Below are 22,739 nucleotides of genomic sequence, written 5' to 3'. Positions count from 1 at the left end.
TATAAGATAAATAAACAACAAGATCCTACTGTATAGCACAGGGAACTATACTGAATATCCTGTAATAAATCATAATGGAAAAGAATATGAAAAAGAATATATATATAACTGAATCACTTTGCTGTACGCCAGAAACTAACACAACATTGTAAATCAACTATACTTCCATTAAAAAAAAAGTTAGTTATCATTTTTCTCTTTTTTAACTTTTGGGAGTCTGTAGAATTTTACAGGTCCACATACTAACCTAAGTTGGGAAGCACTGGTCTATGCCTTCAGTCATAATTTGCAATGTTAAATGTGCAAATGTAGATGGACTGATCATTACAGTTTGACAGACACAATATAACAGGATACAGATTTTATATAGGATCAGGTCCAAGGCCCACTGAAAAGCTTTTGATGAATAGTATAGGACCTTCCAATAATTTCTCCACATCTGAGACCTTACTTTCAAATGGAGATTCTTTAGCAGAATTATCACAAAGCAACGGCATAAAAAGGAGGGAGAGGGAGAGAAAGAGCAGTTCCATTTACAGCAAAATGGTGGACTAGGGTTTAGAGAAATCCTCAAGGTAAAGAACGGTAAATAATATTGCATTAAAAATTTTATATAGACATATTTATTAAATAGATAGCTAAGAGGAAAGGAAAAGGAAAGTAAAAAGGAATCATGAAATTAAAGACAAGGCCTAGGGCCCTCATGGGGTGGAGGTTGGATCAGAAACCTTCACATAAAGCTCGAATTCTCAGAAGGAGATATTCTTAGTGGATAAACCTAAAAAATAAATCCACCACATGGAGGAAGATGGTAGAGGGATATGTACCTGCCTAACTGACCCCTGACTTTAGGTGAAGGGGGAAAAATGTCTCTCCTGGGACTTTCTAACCACAAGCCAGTCTCCAAATGTAGATGGGGCTAGAATTCACACTACTTGTGTAGTCCGACAAATCAAAAGCCAAAAAGTTAGCTGAAAGTTTAAAGAAAGATAACATATAACTTTGAAAAAAGTTAAGGGAAAAAATGGAAAAAAGGAAATAGAGACAATTTCAAATTTTACATAAACTAGAAAAAGAGGGAACATCCCTAATCATTTTATTAAGCTCATACTAAACCAAGGAAGTTCAGTATGAGAAATGAAAATTACAGGCCATTCCCTCTTATAAACATATATGTAAAAGTCCTAAATGAATACCAAACTCAGTAGTGTATAAAAAAGGTAATATATCATCATCAATTTGAGTGCATCCCAGGAATGCAATTTTTTTTTTGGCCGTGCCACACGGCAGGCAGGATCTTAGCTCCCTGATGACCAGGGATGGAATCCGCGCCCCCTGCAGTTGGAAGTGCGGAGTCTTAACCACTGGACTGCCAGGGAAGTCCCCCCGCCATGTTGTTTTAAAAGATTAAATAATATAATTCATCACAGTAATAGGTTAAAGGAGTAAAATCATAATGGTCATCTCAATAGATACAAAAATGTATTTGATAAAATTCAACATACATTCAAGAGTAAAACAACAGATCTGAAATGGCAGAGGAGAAAGTAAACTTGAAGATAGATTACGAGAAAATATCAAATCTGAAGAAAATAGTGTAAAAACATTGAGGAAAAATGAGCCAACTCTCAGAGATCTGTGGAACAGTATCAGGCATTCCAACATACATACCAATGAAGTCCCAGAAGGAAAGGAGAGAAAAGGGGGATAGAAAAAAATATTTGATGAAATAATCAGTGGACATTTCTCAAATTTGGTGACAAGCATCAACTTAGAGATCCAAAAAGCTTAATCAACTCCAAATAGGAGAAAAACATGCTTGGACTCTTGAGCTAGATGATCTGAGTTCAAATCCCAGCTCTGCCGCTAATTAACTGTGTGACCTTGGGCAAATTAAATTACTTAACCTCTCAGACCCTTAAAATATAAATCTGTAAAATGGAGATGACAGTTCTTATTTCACAGGGTTTTGTGAGGACTAAATGAGATCATCCACCATATAGTGCTGCATAAATTGCTTGGCCTTCTATAAGTGCTAAACACTAGGTACTGTTGTTATTACTATTAGTACATAATAGTATCTTGAACTCTCTCAATATATAAAAAGATTCATGTAACGAAATATTATTTAGCCATAAAAAGGAATGCAGCACTGATACATGCTACAACATGGATGACTCCTGAAAACATCATGTTACGTGAAAGAAGTCAGTCAAAAAAGACCACACACTGTATGAATCCATTTACATGAAATGTCCAGAATAGGCAAGTCTATAGAGACAGAAAGAAGATAAGTGATTGCTTAGGGGTAGGAGGATGGGGGAAGGATGGGAGAATTAGAGGGTGGTAGCTAAATGGTGTAGGGTTTTTTTTCCTGAGGTGATAAAATGTTCTCAAATTGATTATGGTGATGGTTGCACAACTCTGCAAATATATGAGTTATATTTTTTTAAATGGGTGAACTGCATGGTATGTGAATTATATCACCACAAAACTGTTATTAAACTGTTATTAAAAAAACATTCAAATAAATGCTTAATGAATAAACGTTGAGTAAAAGGTCTTATTTACAGCAGATATTCTCCAGTTGAATTCTTCTCATCTTGATAATCCTCTGAAATATTTCATAATTTAAAGCTTTTTTTAAAACTGAGAAATACAGAAAATAACCTAATAGACACTCATGAATATGTCACTCAGATTTAACAAATGTCAATATTGTGCTATATTTTCTCCAAATCTCTCTTTTTCTTCTTTCAGAAATAAACATAACAGATAAAGCTGCTGATGGCCTCTATACAAATGGTTCTTCAGAACGTCCTGCTAACTTAGGATGTAGACTGTTAACTGAGAGGGATAACTGTCAGATAATGGCAATAAGTGGTGATTAAAATAAAACAACATGAAATAGCATCACATACCTCAGGCATGGTCACAATGTACCACTGCACTAGTTGGGAACTATTTCATATTTTGAAAATTATGAAGAATGGCAATCGCCTCTTAATGCCTTAGTATCTGTTCCCTTATATCCATAAAAATACATTTTACCTGTGAGAGCAGAGTTTGCATGATTGAATTAGCCAGCTGAGAATTTCTTCGAAGGACATCATAGAACCCCTAAAAGGAATCAAACAGAGGACAAATAAGCTCTTTGATGAATAAATGAACAACAATATCCTAACAGATTTAGGTCTATGATCCATTACAAGGTAATTTTTTTTTTTTTTCCAGCATCTGTAAACTACATTCATAGAGTGCTTACTGGGCACATCAGATACAAAAGAGTTGGGACGGGGGCAGGTAAGAACTTAAGAAATTAAATATACACATTAATTTTACCACTAATTTAACTACTAGGGAAGTACAAATTTGTACAAGTTATACTTTATAGTGAAATTTTGATATCTGTCAAAAGGATAAGTTATACATACAATGCAGTAAAAAATGTTTTAAAATTGTGCTTAGTATCACAGAACTACCCCGAAATGGGTTGATAAAATGCCTATACAGCACTATACAGATATATTTCACATTAAAGATTGCTTGTAAAGTACAAATACTTTGACCCCATTGCTGAGAAATCTATGGCTGACAACTATGTGTGCAGTTCCTCTAAGAAACATCGCAGTACTTGTAGTCCATCTCTCCTTTAAACTCCACTTTATTTTTAGTTTCACTTCCTAACGAGTTCTCTTCAGAACCGTTTATATTTCTTTTGTCTGATCATCTTCTTTGAGTTTCCTGATTTCATTTTTTAAACAATTTATAGTTTCACGACTTGCTTTTAATCTCTCTTTAAGCTCTGCAATTTCAAAGTTTGTTTTTTTCCCCCACAGCTTCTAATTTTTCTCTGGTTTTCACTTCAAGTTCTGCAAATTCTGTTTCATGCTTATAGGCTCCTAAGGTAAGCTGACGAGATGTTGTTAATAATTGTAGCATCACTGCTGTTGGGTCTTGAAATATTTCATCATAGAACTCTGAAACCACTGTCTTTTTTCCCAGCATTGCATTGGTGTCTGATTGAAATAGCTTTAATAAATGATACAGGGTTACAGGTCTTTCATTAGGATCAATGAAAAATATTTTGATGATTATTTCAAATTCACCCCAACCTGTTTCAGTAATTTCATATGGAAGCTTAGTAACAACTCTTAAAGGATTGCCATAGCTTTCATGTAATTTAAATTAGATTTTCTTCACATATGCTGACATATCCTCATTTCTGTATGGTTTTACATATACTGTCCACTGATGGGTGTGCCCATCCTCTTCTCTTTTCTTTCCACAATATGGAGCAACATTACCATAAACTATTGGTTTAACGACAGTAACCCCCTTCACTCTCCCACCGGAGTCAGGCTCAAATTCGGCCATTCTCTTGAACATACTGTCCTACAGAAGAAGCCGCGACTGCCAGGGAAAGAGACTGGGGCCAGCGGACTCGCTGCTCCGCTCCTCCCGCGCGCGCCCAAGGAGGAGGGTTTCTGGCCGAAGGAAGATGAGTCAGCAGTGCTCAGGGTGCTGAGGAATCGCCAACGCCTCACGGCAGAGGGCGTCGCGGAAGCCCATTCAGCCCCACGCGGGAGGAGAGCAGGACGGGAAGGGTGGCAGTTACAAGATAATTTTTAAAATTTGGAGGTAGATAAGATTGAGATTTTTTTTTTTGATATGGATGACTGTGCAGAAAAGAGTTATTAACACAGTGGTCTGAGACTGCTATCCTTAGAAAGGTCTGCTTCCAAGGTTGGCCCTTGGCTGGTGGCTGGGAATTTGCCTGGTAAACAGTTTTTTCCTATACTGATATAAAACTCCCTAAACAATGAGAAGCTTACTGTGCCTAAACTGTTTGTACAAACAATATAGTTTATGCTGAAAACCTGATTTCCTTCTGGGAGTTAGGAATTTTGGTACATGCTAAGTAAGGGTGCCTATGTGACCAGCTGCCAATAAAAACCCTTGGGTGCTAATAAGCTTCCCTAGGAGAATACGCTTTGCATATGTTATCACAACTTATTTGAATATGCTTTGCATACGTTATCACAACTCATTTGCTGGAAGAATTAAGTGCATCCTGTGCAACCTCACTTGGAGAGGACTCTTAGAAGCTTGCACCTGGTCTCCTGTGGACTTCACCCTATGTGCCTCACGCCTCTGTTTTTTGCTTTGTATCCTTTAACTCTAAATCTCAGCCATGAGAACAAATTTACGCTCAGTTTTATCAGTCCTTCTAAAGAAATCTTTAAACACAGAGGTGGTTTTGGGGACCCCCAATACAACAAACAATTGTTCCAGCACCGTTTGTTGAAAAGACCATCCTCTCTCCACTGAATTACCTTGGGATCTCCGTCAAAACTCCACTGACCAGGGACGTCGTTGGTGGTGCAGTGGTTAAGAATCCGCCTGCCAATGCAGGGGACACAGGTTCAAGCCCTGGTCCGGGAAGATCCCACATGTCGCAGAGCAACTAAGCCCGTGTGCCACAACTACTGAAGCCCGCCTAGAGCCCGTGCTCCGCAACAAGAGAAGCCACCGCAATGAGAAGCCCGCGCACCGTAATGAAGAGTAGCCCCCGCTCACTGTAATTAGAGAAAGCCTGCGCACAGCAACGAAGACCCAACGCAGCCCAAAAATAAATTAATTAAAAAAAAAAAAGAAAAAACTCAACTGACCAACTTTATACTTGTTCAATTGTTTTGTTCATTTTAGGTGGTTTACACTCCACATAAATTTTATTATTATATATATTTTAAATTTATTTATTTATTTTTGGCTGCACTGGGCCTTCGTTGCTGTGCGTGGGCTTCCTCTAGTTGCAGAGAGTGGGGGCTACTCTTTGTTGTGGTGCGCGGGCTTCTCATTGTGGTGGCTTCTCGTTGCAGAGCACGGGCTCTAGAGCGCAGGCTCAGTAGTTGTGGCGCACGGGCTTAGTTGCTCCGCGGCATGTGGGATCCTCCCGGACCAGGGCTCGAACCCGTGTCCCCTGAATTGACAGGCAGATTCTTAACCCCTGTGCCACCAGGGAAGTCCAAGATATTTTTAATTATTAAAAAAAAATTCAATGCTTGACTGAGTATGCCAGTAGACTTTAAAATGTTCTAATCTTTAACCCAGCAATGTGGTCAAATATTCGGGTACAACAACATTCATGGTGAAAAACTGGAAACAACAGAAATGCTCCAAAACAGTTAAATAAATTACTGTATACATAAAGAACACTTTTTAGCATTAAAAATTATGTGTCAAAGAATATTTAATGAAATGGGAAAATACTTAAAACATAATATTAAGAGATAAAAGCTAGATAAATCTTATGATTCCAATTTTGTATAAATATACATATATGAGTGCTGGGATTAGTAATAATATTTTAAAAAATATTTTCCTGTATTTTCTACAATGAACCTGAAAAATCCGATGTCTGGTACAGTGCCTGGCAACCACTGTAGCTCAATAAATGTTATTTTAAAAAGGGCAAATAAAAGTATTACAATAGCTGTTCTCTGAAATGACTTCCACTTAATCTATTTGCTAGATTATCTAATGCTCGCCATCCTATAAAATATGTATGCTGAAGTACACAGCATACTAAATGCTAGCAATTGTAGTGCAATCCCTCATGACTGCAAACTTCTGTTCCCACTGGCTGAATTATATCCTAATCACAAGTCAGTAGTAATATTTGTTCCACTCAGTTTTTGCTAATTGTACCATCATTGCTAATTATGTGATCTAACCAGACATTCTGTAAACTGTTGGAAACCAAGTGCAAAACGAAAAAGAAGTTGTTTCTGGGAATTCCCTGGCCGTCCAGTGGTTGGGACTCTGCACTTTCACTGCCAAGGGCACAGGTTCAATCCCTGGTCGGGGAACTAAGATCCCACAAGCCATGTGGCATGGCCAAAAACAACAACAACAACGAAAAAACGAGAAGTTGCTTTTATAAAAACTAAGTTGAATGTTTTGGAAAGACTTAATAAAAGTAAATCTCTAAAACCAATTTCTGATGAATTAGGGGTAAGACAATTCTAAAAACTTAGGGGAAAAACTGAACATATCTAGAAGATTTCTATACTAAGACTGTACCTGAAGTGTCTTAAAGTTTTTATCCTACTTTATGTAAGCAAAACCTTGAAATTATAGGCAATACATTAAAGTTATGGTTTGTCTGAGAGACAGGAAGTTCCAAATGGCAGACTCATACTCAAAACCAAAAGAACTTGGCCTTAAAACTAAAGACTGGTAAATTAACAGTACATTTAAATATTTCAAATTAAAATAAAACATTTATGGTGATTTAACTATTCTTTATGATTCCTCACCTTAAACGACTTTTTGGTTAAGCATCACTAACTACTGGTCCTAACTGCATTAAATAAGAGCATACCTACTGTACTTTGATAATCAGAAAAAAAATTATTAAAATTAAACGGATTATTAGTGGAGTTGGGGAGGGAAGTACTACATCTCTTCACTCTGCTGATTTACCTCATAAAGCATGAGTCGAACATCAGCCTGCTGGCCTAAGCATCTCCTCAAACTATCCATGATCTCAAGGCAAAAGGTTTCATTGGCGACAGAATTGTAACGGCTATGGACATCCACATGGACCTGAAAAGAAGAGAGGCCAGTTCATGTCTATCTTACCAGAGTAAGTAGTTTCTATTAAGGGGGTAAGATGAGCTGATGTACTTGGTCAAAGAACCTTACATTTAGCTTTCCCCATATGCCAAAACCCAGGACTGAGGCCGACATTATAAGCATTATTAGGCCATGACAAGTTATCACTCTTATTCTAGTTCGGACTAAGAGAATTTTCAAGCACTTAAAAAAATTAACTCTTCCTTATTCCTTAAGATTTTCCTTGGCAATGTCACCTGCTTAGGAAGGCACACAGATTATTTCATGCCTCTAGAATTCAGTAGTCATAATAAACTTGATTTTACATAAAAGGTCTAAAAGACTTCCTTAAATGTCTTCAATAGCTAGAAGAATTGAGCTCTTTTTGGTTCCGTGAACTCCTGAGAGTTTTAGAGGTAGGTAGTTGTTTTGTTTTGGACTTGACAAAGAACAACACTGCTTGTTTGATTCACATAATAAATTCAGCCATTATAGACCAAGAACTCCTAATCCTTACTTCAGGCATCTTAGTGAGGAAGTTAATACTGACTGAGGTCAAATCCCAGTTCTACCCATTACTGGCCATATCACCTTGGGCAAGTTATTTAACCTCTCTCAGTCTCAGTTTTCTTACCCTTAAATTGGGGATAATAACAATACATAAATGATATCCAGTGTTAATAACATTTAATCTATGCCATATGTTATAAACAAAAGTTTTATATAGTTATACCAGAGCAATAAATGATTCTTAATGAAACTGGTAAACAGATACGTCTCTTATTTACAAATCGTATATTACTGAATTTAAATGACAAAGACAATTTTATTCCTGCAAAACCTAGATTATCAAATTACTGTAAAAAGTTTTGTTTTCTCAGGTTACAGGTTTTAATAGATGTGCAAAGTAAATAAACTATTAAAATTGGGGACAATAACAGTATTTAGCCTCAGAGAATTGCCGTGAAGATTAAATGAGAAAATAAATGTAAAGCACTTAGCATAGAGTCTAGCACAGTGCTGTCCAGTAGAAACACAATACAAATCACAAATGCAAGCCACACATATAATATTAAATTTTCTAGTAGCCAAATCAAAAGAGTAAAAAGAAACTGGTGAAATTAATTTTAATATTTTATTTAACCCAACACAGCCAAAATATTATCTCAACACATAATCAAAATAAAAAATTATTAATGAGATAGTTTACATTCTTTTATCTTACACAGAGTCTTCAAAATCCAGTGTGTGTTTTACACAGAGCAACACTCAATTTGAAGTAGCCACATTTCAATCAATATTCAGTTCAACAGCCACCTTGAGGCTAGGGACTACCATATTGAAAAGCACAGTTAACACACAGCAAATTTTCCATTAAAAAGTGTTGGCTGGGGCTTCCCTGGTGGCGCAGTGGTTGAGAATCTGCCTGCCAATGCAGGGGACACGGGTTCGTGCCCTGGTCTGGGAAGTTCCCACATGCCGCGGAGCGGCTGGGCCCGTGAGCCAAAACTACTGAGCCTGCGCGTCTGGAGCCTGTGCTCCGCAACAAGAGAGGCCGCGATAGTGAAAGGCCTGTGCACCGCGATGAAGAGTGGCCCCCACTTGCCGCAACTAGAGAAAGCCCTCACGCAGAAATGAAGACCCAACACAGCCATAAATAATTAAATAAATAAATAAATAAAAATTTAAAAAGTGTTGGCTGATATCATCATCATCATCAGACTCTCAGTTTCAGGATCATTTGTACAACCAGAACAGGACTAAAAGAAAAGAGTCTGCACATCATCAGCTCCTGCATCAGTGCACACACTATAAGCTGGTGTGAAAAAAAATCCTTACCTGGCTAATACCAATAGACTGACTGCACTGAGAAGACGACAAGCTGCCTAAAACTTTAAAGTTCTTCAGGAGCAGCAAAAACCCAGCAACTGCAGATTTTCGGGCATCAAGCTGGCTAGCTCAGGAATAGACACAGAAGAAGTTACCAAACAGTACTGATTTCACAGGAATAGGCTTCTGGGTCAGAAAAATTCAGTTAGTTCTGTACAGGAAGGGAATATGTATAAACAATGAAGCACAGAGCAAAATAAATTGAATTTATATACTCAAAATAAGGCATCAGCTGTTCACAGCAATTAGTAGTATAGGAATTCAGCTGAATTTTGCATTATCTACTTAACCTCATGACACTATCTATACTTTCCTCTATCCTGCTGACAAGTCTATGAGGGAAATGAGAACAAGAGTGCTGAAAGGCTGGACAATGGGTTGATAACTCAAATGTAAGTACTAAATATAGCAAAGGAAATTGCTGATTTTCTCTGAGTTTAAAGGAGCACTTCCTTTCTTCATAGAGGAGTGCAGTGCTTGGTGCCTTATAAACCCTCCATCCAGAAAAATGATACACTCATCTCACTGAGGCTCAATGATTAATTCATGTTATAGACGCCACAATATACAACCTTGGCCTATCAGACATGCTTTTGGGTAAGGAGCAACAACAAGCTGCCAGTTCTAGACTAGGGATAAACAGCACATGGCTACTTACTAGTTGCTCCTCTGAATATCCATGGGTGTATTATAATATGGCCAATGTGATATTAACTTGGTATCTTATCCTTAAAGTAACAAATGCTTCCCACATATTACCCATCTCATCATATCTTTAGGAGACGGTATTATCACCTCTAGCTTGGGTTAGGAATTTGCATGACTGCTGTGAACAGGCTGTACCAGAGATGACTGCAGAGAGGACTCTAAGTAACATGAGAAAGCGTCACTTGCTCAGATCTCATGGGTGGCTACATACCTGGCAAACATAGCTTTCCGAAGGACAAGTATCAAGGAGTCTCTTATTGACAAGCTGACTTTTAGAAGGGGCTGAAAGAGGAAGAATCAGTAGGTAAAAACAGCAATTTGTTTATTAGCCTTAGCACATTTCTACTCAATACTGTTACCATTTGGCTTTTATAAGAAAGTTTGGCTCTGTTTTATAAACAAGTTGCATTGTTTATTACACTTAGTAATAAGGACAATTTTATGTTTTGAAATGCTAAATTGAAACTAGTTGTGAATACCTTTAAACCTACTGTCCTCAATTAATAATTTCCTAAGAGCCTTTCAATTACTTCACTAACTTGAAACTGAATCAAAGGGGAGAGAATAGCACTATGAAGAGGGGGTAAACTTGGAAAATAGACTCTATTTTAATAGAAAGTTTTATGTTCTAGAATCAAGGGAAACAGTATTTCTTACATGTACATATGTGTAAGAAATACATCAGACCTCCACTCGGCAGTTCAACCTCAGTTGTGGTAAGCTCCTTAGGAGTCAAGACTTACCTGCACTGCCTTCAGCAGCCCTTGTACGGTTTGAAGGGGCAGAAAGGACAAATAGTCAAAAGTTTCTGTGACTTTAGAAGAACAACTTTGAAGAACTAAGGGTGAATACATGATGATATTTGAAAGCAGGTCTGAAAAACAGAATCTATAATCAGTTGCCTCTAATAACTAAAAACGTTTCAAATAAAAGGAACATAAAATGGAGAAAGAAATGGTAAAAAGTTTTTTGTTTCTTTCTCAAATAAGCCAAGTACACTGCAATATAGATTTCTACTGATTCTATATATTAATACTTTAAGGTCAATGTAACCAGGATACTTGTAAAATTTCTTCTGGTGATAGTGTAAGACTATAAAAATTAAACTGTCTAAAAGAAAGGAAGAAACCCATTATACTGCCTGAATACGTAGCACACATTGTCTTCATATTTCCAAACTGAAATAAATCAATAAATATTTATGAATTTCTATTATGTGCAAGCATAATAATATGGTCCTATAAAGAATATTCAAAAGCACAAAACCTGGTCTCTCTTCCTTCAAGAATGTTAATTTAGCTGGAAGTCAAGAAAAAAATATTTTAAAAGAATGAAAGAAGTAATAGAATGATATCAAAAATCTAATAATTCCAAACATTGTTTATTGTCTAGCAAATGGTAAAGAGAGAGTTTAAACAGGAGTGCAAAAAAGGAAGAGATCATTATGAGATGGTGTGCTTTAGGAGAGCAAAGAGAAGAAGGAATTTAAGCTGGATTCTAAAAGATGGGTAACATTTAGATGCACAAAGAACTGGAAATAACTATTATATTTAAAGGGAAAAGTACGAGTAAAAGTACAGGAAAGGCAAGTGTAAGACATATTCAGAGAATGGTGGGGAAATCTGTGGAGATAGGGTGAAGCATTCAGAAAAGTAAATAATGGAAGTTAATGCTGGAAAGGCAGGTTGGATCAAATTGTCAACGACTTTTTTTTTTTTTTGGCCGTGGCACATGGTTTCTGGGATCTTAGTTCTGCGACCAGGGATCAAACCCAGGCCCATGGCAGTGAAAGCACTGAGTGCTAACCACTGGCCCGCCAGGGAATTCCATCAAGGACTTTAAATACCAGGATAAAGAGCTGGTAATTTATGAAAGAAGGTATTGGTGAGTTTTGAATGACAGAGTGGTATTTTAGGAATACTGATCTGGCGGCAATTTGCAAGGAGAATCGCTGCAGAGAAAAAAGAAAGCAGGGAAACCAGTTAGGAAGCTGTGGTAGTAGTCTAAATGCAAGGTTATAAGACTGGGAATTAGGCAATGGGTGTACGTGTGTGGGGGAGGGTATAAAAAAGAAGAAAGAGGTAACAGTATGAGGGAAAGAATGAAAGAACTTAGGTACCAAGTGTATTTGAGAAGACTAAAAGGAATTCTAGCCTCTGAGACTCAGAGCCGTGTTTCAGATAACAGAAATAGGGACAACGGAAAGGGGAATTTGTTTGAAGGAAACAGTATTGCATTTGAAATAAAAGGAAAAAAAATACTAAATGGAAATATCCAGCAGGAATGAAGTCATTGAAGTACTGAACTAAGGAAAGAGGAGAGTCTTGACATAAAGATTTGGGAGCCATGCCCATAAAAGACCCCACCAAAATAACTGAAATCATGAGAAGGGTATGATATCTGCAAGTGAGAGAATGTATAAAAAGAAGGACAGACACTGCCCACCAGGATGGAGTAAGAGTAACCAGATTTATCTTCCCACTTTAAACATCTACAACAAAACAAGCCAAATTACATGAAACAACAATTTTCAGACACCAGACAAGAAGCAGTACAGACAATGATCCCTGAGAGAAGGGAAATAAATGAGGAGAGGCTTATATAATTGCCCCATCTTACTGCCTGGAGAGTTTCTAGGCAGTAGCACAGAGAGGGGAAACTCAGAATCCAGCAGTCTTCCTGAGTTAGAGAGACAGAGTTGACAATTCAGGAAAGCCAAGGCAGCTAGAATTCACAGGGCAGAGTACCAGAAAGGAAAGAGCTGCATGGAAAGAGAGCCCTGGAGATGTGCAGGTAGCTCCCCTTGTATGTTAGCTGCATGCTAGTCAGTGCATCTGTATGAAAAAACAACATGAAGTCAGGGAAAAAATCACAGGCAAGCAGTAGGCAAATCCATTCTCAGAGGTCATAAAGGACAGGAAATAGTTTATATTCACAACATCCACAGTGGAGACACCTCATAATATACAAGGAGCATTGCTTTAATTGTAGCACCAAGTTGGCCCTAGATTAAATGCTGTCTGGTCTTACATAACACAACATAAAAATAATCATAAAAAGGATTAAATGCTTTCCAAGAAACTTAAAGCTCAATAATATTTGAAGGAAAAAAAATCCAGCAAATTAACAATGTGAAATTCACAGTGTCTGCCATCCAATCAAAATTATTAATCATGCAAAGAAGCAGGAAAACACAACTCATGACAAAGAGGAAATAAATCAATAAAAACAGATCAGAAATTATACAATGATAGAGTTAGTAGACAAGGACATTAAAAGAACTAAAATAAATATATGTTCAAGAAGGTAAGGGAAGGAAATTCCCTGGTGGTCCAGTGGTTAGGACTTGGTGCTCTCACTGCCAGGGGTCCAGGTTCGATCCCTGGTTGGGGAACTAAGATCCTGCAAGAAGATGTGGCACAGCAAAAAAAAAAAAAATAGGTAAGGGAAGCATGTTTAAAAAAAAGAGACAGGGAAGATATGGAAGACAAATCAAACATCTAAAAATGAAAATTTTAATGGATAAGATCACTGCAGAGATTTTGGAATTTGAATTTACAGCAATAAAAACTATCTAAAACGAAACACAAAGTAAAAAAGACTAAAGAAAGGATATCCATGAGCTGTGTAACAACTTACAGCCACTTAACATATGTGTAACTGGAGTTGCAGAAGACTGTGTGTGTGTGTGTGTGTGTCTGTGTGTGCGTGCGCGTGCACCAGTGAGGAAGAAGATGACAGAAAAATTTTTTTGAAGAGATAATACCTGAAGAATTTTCAAACTTGATGAAAACCATAATCTTACAGATCCAAGCAGCTTAAGAAACCTCAACCACAAGAAACATGAAGGAAACAACACTAAAGCACATCATAATTAAATTGCTTAAAACCACTGATAAAGAAGAAATCTAAAAAGAAAAAAGACATTATAAAGAGAAGAAAAAAGAGAAGAATGAAAGCAGACTTTTCATTGGAAATGATGAAAGCCAAAATGCAGTACAGCAATATCTTTAAAGCACTAAAAGAAAAAAAGTCAGGCTTCCCTAGTGGCGCAGTGGTTAAGAATCTGCCTGCCAATGCAGGGGACACGGGTTCGAGCCCTGGTCTGGGAAGATCCCACATACCGTGGAGCAACTAAGCCCATGAGCCACAACTACTGAGCCTGTGCGTCTGGAGCTTGTGCTCTGCCACGGGAGAGGCCGCAACAGTGAGAGGCCGGCGCACCGCGATGAAGAGTGGCCCCCGCTTGCTGCAACTGGAGAAAGCCCTCGCATAGAAACGAAGACCCAACACAGCCAAAAATAAATAAATAAATTAATTAATTAAAAAACTAAAAAAAGAAAAAAAGTCAATCTAGAATTCTATACCCAATGAAAATGTCTTTTAAGAACTAACATGAAATGAAGATTTTTTCTGATACACAGAAGAATTCATCGTCAGCAGATGAGCAGTATAAGAAAATTAAAGGCAGTCCTTCAGACAGAAAGAAAGTGATACTAGATAGAAATCTGGATTTACACAAAGGAAAAAGCACCAGAAATGGGAAACACATGGGTAAAAATAAAAAGACTTATTATTTTTAAAAATTCTTAAAAAGATAAATGTTTAAAGCTAAATTAGGGCTTCCCTGGTGGCGCAGTGGTTAAGAATCCGCCTGCCAATGCAGGGTACATGGGTTCGAGCCCTGGTCCGGGAAGATCCCCCATGCCGCGGAGCAACTAAGCCCATGTACCACAACTACAGAGCCTGTGCTCTAGAGCCTGTGAGCCATAACTACTGAGCCCGTGTGCCACAACAACTGAAGCCTGCACGCCCTAGAGCCCGTGCTCTGCAACAAGAGAAGCCACCGCAATGAGAAGCCCGAGCACCACAACAAAGAGTAGCCCCCACTCGCCACAACTAGAGAAAGCCTGTGCACAGCAACAAAGACTCAATGCAGCCAAAGATTAAAAAAAATAAAAACAAGCTAAATTAACAACAATGTAGATATAATTCAATATACTGACAGAGAAGTAAAATGCATGAGAATGCACAAAAGCTACTGGAGTAGGGGTAAAAAATGGAAGTATACTGTTGTAATGCTCTTATACTATATGTAAAGAGGTATGCTACTACTTGAAGGTAGACTATGATAAGTTAAAGATGTATATCATAAACCCTAAAGCAACCCAAAAGAAAATAAAACAAGAGATATAACTAATCAAATTAGCAAGATAAAACGGAATCATTAAAAACCAAAAAACCTCAATTCAAGAGAAGGGAGAAGAAAAAAAAAGGAACAAAAAACAGACAGACAAAGTAGAAAACAAATAGCCAGATGATAATCACATTAAATGTAGATGGCCTGCCCTGATTAAAAGTCAGAGATTGTCAAACTGGATAAAAAAAGTAAAACACAATTGTATGTTGTCTATAATAAAACCCAAGTTACCTATAAAGACATAAATAAGTTAAATCTAAAAAGATGGAAAAAATATACCATGTTAACACTGATAAAAAGAAAGCTGCAGAGGTTATATTAATATCAAAGTAGACTTCAGAGTAAATAATATTGCCAGGAACAAAAAGGTCATTTCATAACAATTAATGGATCCATTAACCAAGAGGACGTAACAATCCTCAATGTTTATGCCCTATAACAGAGTTTTAAAATTCCTGAAGCAAAAACTGATAGAACTGAAAGGCACAGACAGTCATTTCTATAAATACAAAGTCAGAGATTTCAGCACCCCTCTCTTAATAGTTAACAGAATAAGTAGATAGAAAATCAGTAAGGACACAGGAGACTTGAATAATCTGAGCTCAGTGATTTATAGAAAACTACCTAATAATAGAATACATATTATTTTCAATAGCATGCAGAACATTTATCAAAATGGACCATATTCTGAGAATAAAACAAGTCTCAATAAATTTTTAAAAATTCACATCATACAAAGTATGTTTTATAACCACAAATTAGAAATCAATAACAGAAAACCTGGAAAATCTACAAATACTTGAAAACTAAACAACACTTCTGAATAACCCACGGGTTAAAGAACAAATCACAAAAGAAATTAAAAGTATTTGGAACGGAATGAAAATAAAAAACAAAATTTATGGGATGCCGCTAAAGCAATGTTTAGAAGGAAATTTAGTTTAATGCTTGTATTGAAAAAAAAGAGAAAGGTCTCAAATTAATGACATAAGCTTTTAATCAAAAGAAGCACAGACTAACCCAAAGTAGCAGTAGAAACAAAACAAAAAAAGAGCACATATCAATAAAACTGAAAACAGAAAAACAACAGAGAAACTCAATGAAACCAAAAGCTGGTTCGTGGAGAAAAATCAATAAAATTGATAAACCTCTTGCTAGACTAATCAGGAAAAAGAGAAAAGATGCAAATTACGGCTTTCAGGAGTAAGAAAGGGCAAATCAATATAGACCCTAGAGACATTAAATGGAATATTCTGAACAACTTCATGACAAAAAATTTGATAACTTAAGATGAAATGGTCAAATTCCTTGAAAGACACAAACTACCAAAGTTCACCCAGAAGATTTAGATAACCTGACTAGCCCTACTTCTATTAAAAGAATGGATTTTGTAGTTAAAACCCTTCACACAAACAAAAGGAAACTTCAATCATCAGGAAGGAAAAAAAAGCAATATCAATATCTAGGTAAATATAACAGACCAGAAGTTGGCACACTTTTTCTGTAAAGGGCCAGACAATAACTATTTTAGGCTTAATGGGTCATGTGAGATATATATACATATATATATATCATGAGTTGGTATATACATATATATATATATATATACCAACTCAACTCAGCTGGTAAAGTATAAAAGCAAGATAGACAACACATAAATGATTGAGCATGGCTGTATTCCAATAATACTATATTTTATGAACTCTGAAGTCTAAAATTTTCATGTATCATGATATATTCTTCTTTTGATGTTTTTCAATCACTTAAAAGAGAAAAATGAACCCAAAGCAAGCAAAAGGAAGGAAATAATAAAAAGCAGAATTTGGTGAAATTGAAAACAAAAAAAAAAAAACAGAGAAAATTCAAACTAAAATCTCATTCTTTCAAAGATTAGTAAAACTGGCAAGCTTCTAAGCCAGATTGATAAAGAAAAAAAGAAAAAAGACATATCACTGATATCAAGAATGTCTAGATTTGGAGATGACATGATTTCTATGTAGAAAATCCTAAGGAACTGCCAAAAAAGCGACTAGAACTAATAAGTGGGTTTAGCATGGTTGCAGGATATAAGGTCAATATTAAAAAAGCAACTATTTCTACACAATAGCAATCAACAATCAGAGATTGAAAACTTTAAAAATACTATTTACAACAGTGTCAAAAAAATGAAATAGGGATCAACTGACAAAAGATATGCAAGATCCACGCACTGAAAACTACAAAACATTGCTGAAAGAAATTGAAGACCTAAATAAATGGAGAGATACATTGTGTTCATGGGTTAGAAGACTCAATATTGTTAAGATGCCAATTCTCTCCCTAATTAATCCATACATTTGAGGCATTCTCCATCAAAACTTGAGCAGACCTTTTATAAAAACTGACAAACTGATTAGAATATTTATTTGGAAATGCAAAGGACCTAGAATAGACAAAATTATTTGGAAAAAGAACGAAGTTAAAAGACTTACACTATTGCTTTTAAGACACATTATGACGCTATAGCAATCAAGACGTAACACACACATAGCTCACTGGAATAGAACAGATTCCTAAAATAGACCCACACATGGATGGTTAGTTGATTTCAATAAAGATGTCATGGTACCTCAATGAAGAAAAGATAATCTTTTCAAAAAATTGTGTTGGAACAACTGGATAGCCTTAAGCAAAAAGATGAACCCTGTTATGTCACATCCTATACAAAATTTAACAAAAATGGATCATAGATCTAAGTATAAGAGCTGAAACTATAAAGCTTCTAGTAGAAGATATAGGAGAAAATCTTAGTGACCTTGGGTTTGGCAAAGATTTTTTTTAATACATGACATAAAAAGCAGGAACTATACAAAGAAACTGATGAACTGGTAACTGATACATTATAAATGTTGGTTCTTCAAATGACACTGTTACAAAAATTAAAAGTCAAACCACAGACCAGGAGAAAATATCTGCAAAACATATATCTGACAAAGGACTTGTATTTAGAATATATAAATAACTCTTACAACTCAGTAATGAAAAGGGAAACAACTCAATTTTTTAACAATGGACAGAAGACTTGAACAGACATTTAACCAAAGAAAATACAGAAATGACAAATAAGCATGGCAAATGTTCAATATATCATTAGGCATTGAGGAAATGCAAACAAAAACACAATCAGATGCTATTACATAGCTATTAGAATGAGTAAAATTAAAAAGACTGATCATACCAAGAGTTGGTCACAATGTGGAGCAACTAGAAACACCGCTTATAGGAATGTAAAATGGTACAACGACTGTGGAAAATAGTCTGGCAGTTTCTTAAACTATAAAGCCTACACCTACCATATGGTGTACCCATTCCACTATAACATGTTTCCACACAGAAATGAAAGCATACATCCTCAGAAAGTCTTATACATTAATGTCCATAGCAGCTTTATTCATGATAGCCCAAAACTAGAAACAACCTAAAACCTGCACACAGGTGAATGGATAAATAAACTGTGGTTATACCCATATCAGGGAATACTACTAACAATAAAAAGGAATCAATTACTGATACATGTGACAACTACAGAAAAATCTCAAAAGAATTATGCTGAGTGAAAGAAGCCAGACCAAAAAGAAAGGAAAAAAAAAGGAGTACACACTGTAGGATTCCATTTACATAACATTTTTTAAATTTATAGTGACAGAAAGCAGACCAGACTAGAGATGAGAGGTGGGAAGGAAGAGAGGGATGCAGGAACAAATTACAAAGAGGCACCAGGAAACATCTGTGGGTGATAGGTATGTTCATCTTGACTGTGGTGATACTTTCTGTTTCGCACGTGTATACATATGTCAAAAGTTATCAAACTGTTATACTTTAAATATGTGGACATTGTTATACCTCAATTATACTTCAGTAAAGCTGTAAAGAAAGAAAAAAAGTAGAATGAAGTGTCAAGTACAGAGCTTTGGAGAACCCTGACATTTAAGGATAGAAGAAAGAAAAGGAATCACTAAAGAAGAAAGAAAAACTGATCATAGGCAGGATAAGATGCAAATTATTACAGTTATCAACTTCAGGGGAGTTGTAAACAGTACAGAATGATAGAGAAATTAAGAAAGTTGGTGATTAAGATAAGACCAGTGGATTTAGGCATTAGGATATATGTATTAAAAGAACCAAACATTCAGAGGTCACCAAAGAGACCAGTACTGAAGTCAGAATGTCAAGGGTTAAGAGAACGGGAGGTCAATGAGTGATAGCAGAAGGACAGCACTCACCTGAGAAGTATTCAAACAAAAAAGAGAGAAAGCTGATGCAAGACAGAAGTTTCACTCGTTAGTTATATGCTCCTTTCCTTCTTGACAACCATAGACAATATAAATGCATTTATGTTTTACTGGCATCATAATCAAAGATGTCATTAAAGATGTCAATCTACTGTATCATTAAATTTTTTTTCCAGGACCAAAAGCATTGACATTTAAATAAAAATGTTCCTGACAACTTTATCCACCCTTCCAAAGTTCAATACCTATGAAATGAGTGATGGGGGAGGATCCTCTGGTAACAACCCTGTTGAGGACTTGCTCCAGAATTTCTTGTCTGATCATCTCATGGATCTAAAAAGAACAGAAGAACCAATAAAATATTCCTTGGTGACCTTCAGCTTACAATTGTATCAATGCATGTTAGGCAGATTAAAGAACAGTTTGAATATGGGTAAAACTGGACTGTTTATTTCAAAGACAAATATAATGTGAATCATCTGGAAAGAATCACTCAATTCTACCCTCCTTCTGTGCTCAGACAATTCATTAGCAGGGCAAACTTTTATTAGCCTAAAAGAGAGATCATATGAAAGTACTGCCACATATAAGGTCCAGCATCAAACAGGAATAATTCTACCTAGGTATCTATAACATGCCAATGTCCATATTCCTGACAGTATGCACAACTTTTATTTTAAAATTTAAAAGCCCACGAAAATTTCTGAAAACCTAGAAAATCTTCACCAAGCCCTTCCTCACTTTCTACAAGCAGAGCAATTGCCTAAAAAACGACCTGTTTTGAATTTTTACTTGAATTTTAGTTAAATTTCATACCTGAACTTGATAACTTTGGGGTACAGACTAATTTCTTTCAGACCTTGGACTAATAATTTGATTATTAGTAAATTCTATGTTCTATAGATACCTTGACAAAGCCAACATCTGTGTGAAATCAAGTGGAACCTTCTTAGTTTTAAAAAAGATTAATTTAAAAACAAAAACCATTTTCTTATTCTAAGAATGTTTTTAATCAGATTATGGTTAAGGAGAGTCATATGTATCTAATACACAACTCTCAAGGACTATTATATGGCATTCACTTCATAGTTATGGATCAGAACATCAGATTTACATTTAAATTGGCCTCCAAATAACATTTTCAGCAGATACTTTTGGTGTGTAGATACAGTGAACAATTGAATGTAAAGAAGATGTCTTAGAGAAATCACTAGCAAAGCAAATTTGTTTAGTCTCAGATATGATTTTTTTAACTTGAAATGAATTTTTGAAAGCTATTTCAGAAATTAAGATTGAGATGATAGTCATAATATGGTAATGAATTAAAAGAGTGTAAATTCCCCATTTTTGGTTCTTCAAAAACAATGAACCAGTAAGCATGATTCTTCAAGCTTGATGTTCTACAGCAACCTAAAAGATTATTTTTTGTATAAGGGAATTAAAAAAACCCAGAAATGATTTACTGCTAGAGGAAGAAGAGGAAATCATGAGGGAGTTAACTTATATTCAAACTTCTAAGAAATGGTCAGGAAGAACAGAAATTAGAATAAATGAAAATCTCATATAAATAAAGAGTGAGAAAGTAAGTATTCCATCAAACTGGGTCTATAATGTTTCAATTACTATCCCAATCTCTGTTCTGGGAAACTGCTACATACTCAAATTGCCCTGTCCCCCAAACTCCCAAGTTAATGCCCTATTTATAATATAATTTAACAAAATTAGGGAATGGTTGCTAGAGTCTCACCTTGAAAGTTTCCAACAGGATATTAGCTCCCAGCTTACATGCATGCTGGTTTGGCATTCTAGAAAGACCTGAGCTGGCTTCAATAGTCTTTCCATCAAGAATCTTCTTTGGCCCATAGGAATCCATTAAAATGAAGCCAAGTTCTACCAGGCCCTGAGTAATATGATCCCAACTATGAACACTGCAAGAAAACAAAGTTTAGTTAAGAAGAAAAACTTAGTAAAATACCTTACCTCTATATTCTTTGCCATGTTACATATTTCCCAAACTTGACCTGGATAACCAACACTCCACATGAATTCTGAATTTCTTAATGAACAGTAATGCAAATGGCAGGCAAGCAATCTCTACCGACAGAACACCGAGAAAATCCAAAAACTACAGAACATTAAAAAACATATGGAAGAAACTGGAATATCTCAATGTACTGACCATTAGAGATTTCTATTCAAGATTTCATGACTAGAAGTTAACTGCTGCTGCTTCTATTCCCCTCATGCCAATAACAACACTTACACTATACATATGCTTACAAGTTTTCCTCCCTCTCTAAACTGAGACTCTCTACGATGGAGAGTACACTGTAGTCATATTTTTACCCATATAGCCTAGCACAATGGCTGGCATATAGAAGGCATTAAGTAAATAATTACAGTAGGAATACTTATATTCATATTTATATCATATTCATATCTATAGTATGAATTGATGAATGACTGGGTTTCAAAAGCATGAGCTGAAACTACAAATAGCCTTTGTAAAGCAGTAGAATCCTTGGTGATTTTATACCACTTAATGTTACCCACTATAGTGGAAATGATATGTTTATAATAACCTTTATATCATTATATCTACCTGCTAAACAGCAACAAATTATAATGCTGCATTAAAGAATGAAGGAGATAGTTGTGAACAGATTCTCATAACACTTTGACAGATTTTAATAATAGTCACACTCTGGAGATCTGGGATCAAGATAATAGACTGAGCACATGCTCCATTCTTCCCACCCCAAATACCTACAAATGACAGAAAAGATACATATACCTGTGTGCGAATGTCTGTATGTGGTGTATACATACAATCCATGATAATGTGGAAAAACGAGGTGTTTTTGACTCTCTAGAAATTATGAAGAATCCTTAAAAAGTGAACATAATATAAGAAGGAAGCCACAGAACACATAGTGTAAAATGAAGGGGTGCCTCCAAAAGCAGATACCAAAGGCAGATATACTGGGAACTGGAAGGAACCTTGGGGCAACTTTTGTGCATGAACAGTTTGGTACACAGCAGCCTTCTCT

At 36.0% G+C, this 22,739-nt stretch overlaps 1 protein-coding gene and 1 pseudogene across 4 annotated transcripts in view; both read right to left on the bottom strand.

The window, feature by feature from the left end:
• Positions 1-22,739, bottom strand: part of FANCI (FA complementation group I) — a 77,900-nt gene that overhangs the window by 22,804 nt on the left and 32,357 nt on the right. For all 3 annotated transcript variants that reach the window (XM_082449155.1, XM_082449156.1, XM_082449154.1), the window contains exons 13-19: positions 21,437-21,617; positions 19,935-20,022; positions 10,962-11,092; positions 10,430-10,500; positions 9,460-9,574; positions 7,489-7,611; positions 3,052-3,120 (exon numbers count right to left, since the gene is read on the bottom strand). In XM_082449155.1, the coding sequence (XP_082305281.1) occupies positions 3,052-3,120; positions 7,489-7,611; positions 9,460-9,574; positions 10,430-10,500; positions 10,962-11,092; positions 19,935-20,022; positions 21,437-21,617 (778 nt within the window). The remainder of the gene's footprint in view (positions 1-3,051; positions 3,121-7,488; positions 7,612-9,459; positions 9,575-10,429; positions 10,501-10,961; positions 11,093-19,934; positions 20,023-21,436; positions 21,618-22,739) is intronic.
• LOC309654743 (YEATS domain-containing protein 4 pseudogene) lies at positions 3,128-7,480 on the bottom strand (annotated as a pseudogene). The gene has a single exon. The product of its transcript is annotated as a YEATS domain-containing protein 4 pseudogene (transcript).

The sequence above is a fragment of the Balaenoptera physalus genome (assembly GCF_965194825.1).
Source record: "Balaenoptera physalus genome assembly, chromosome: 2".
NCBI lineage: Eukaryota > Metazoa > Chordata > Mammalia > Artiodactyla > Balaenopteridae > Balaenoptera > Balaenoptera physalus.
The sequence above is the reverse complement of the archived record's forward strand: the minus strand, read 5'-3'. Positions and strand labels throughout refer to the sequence as shown.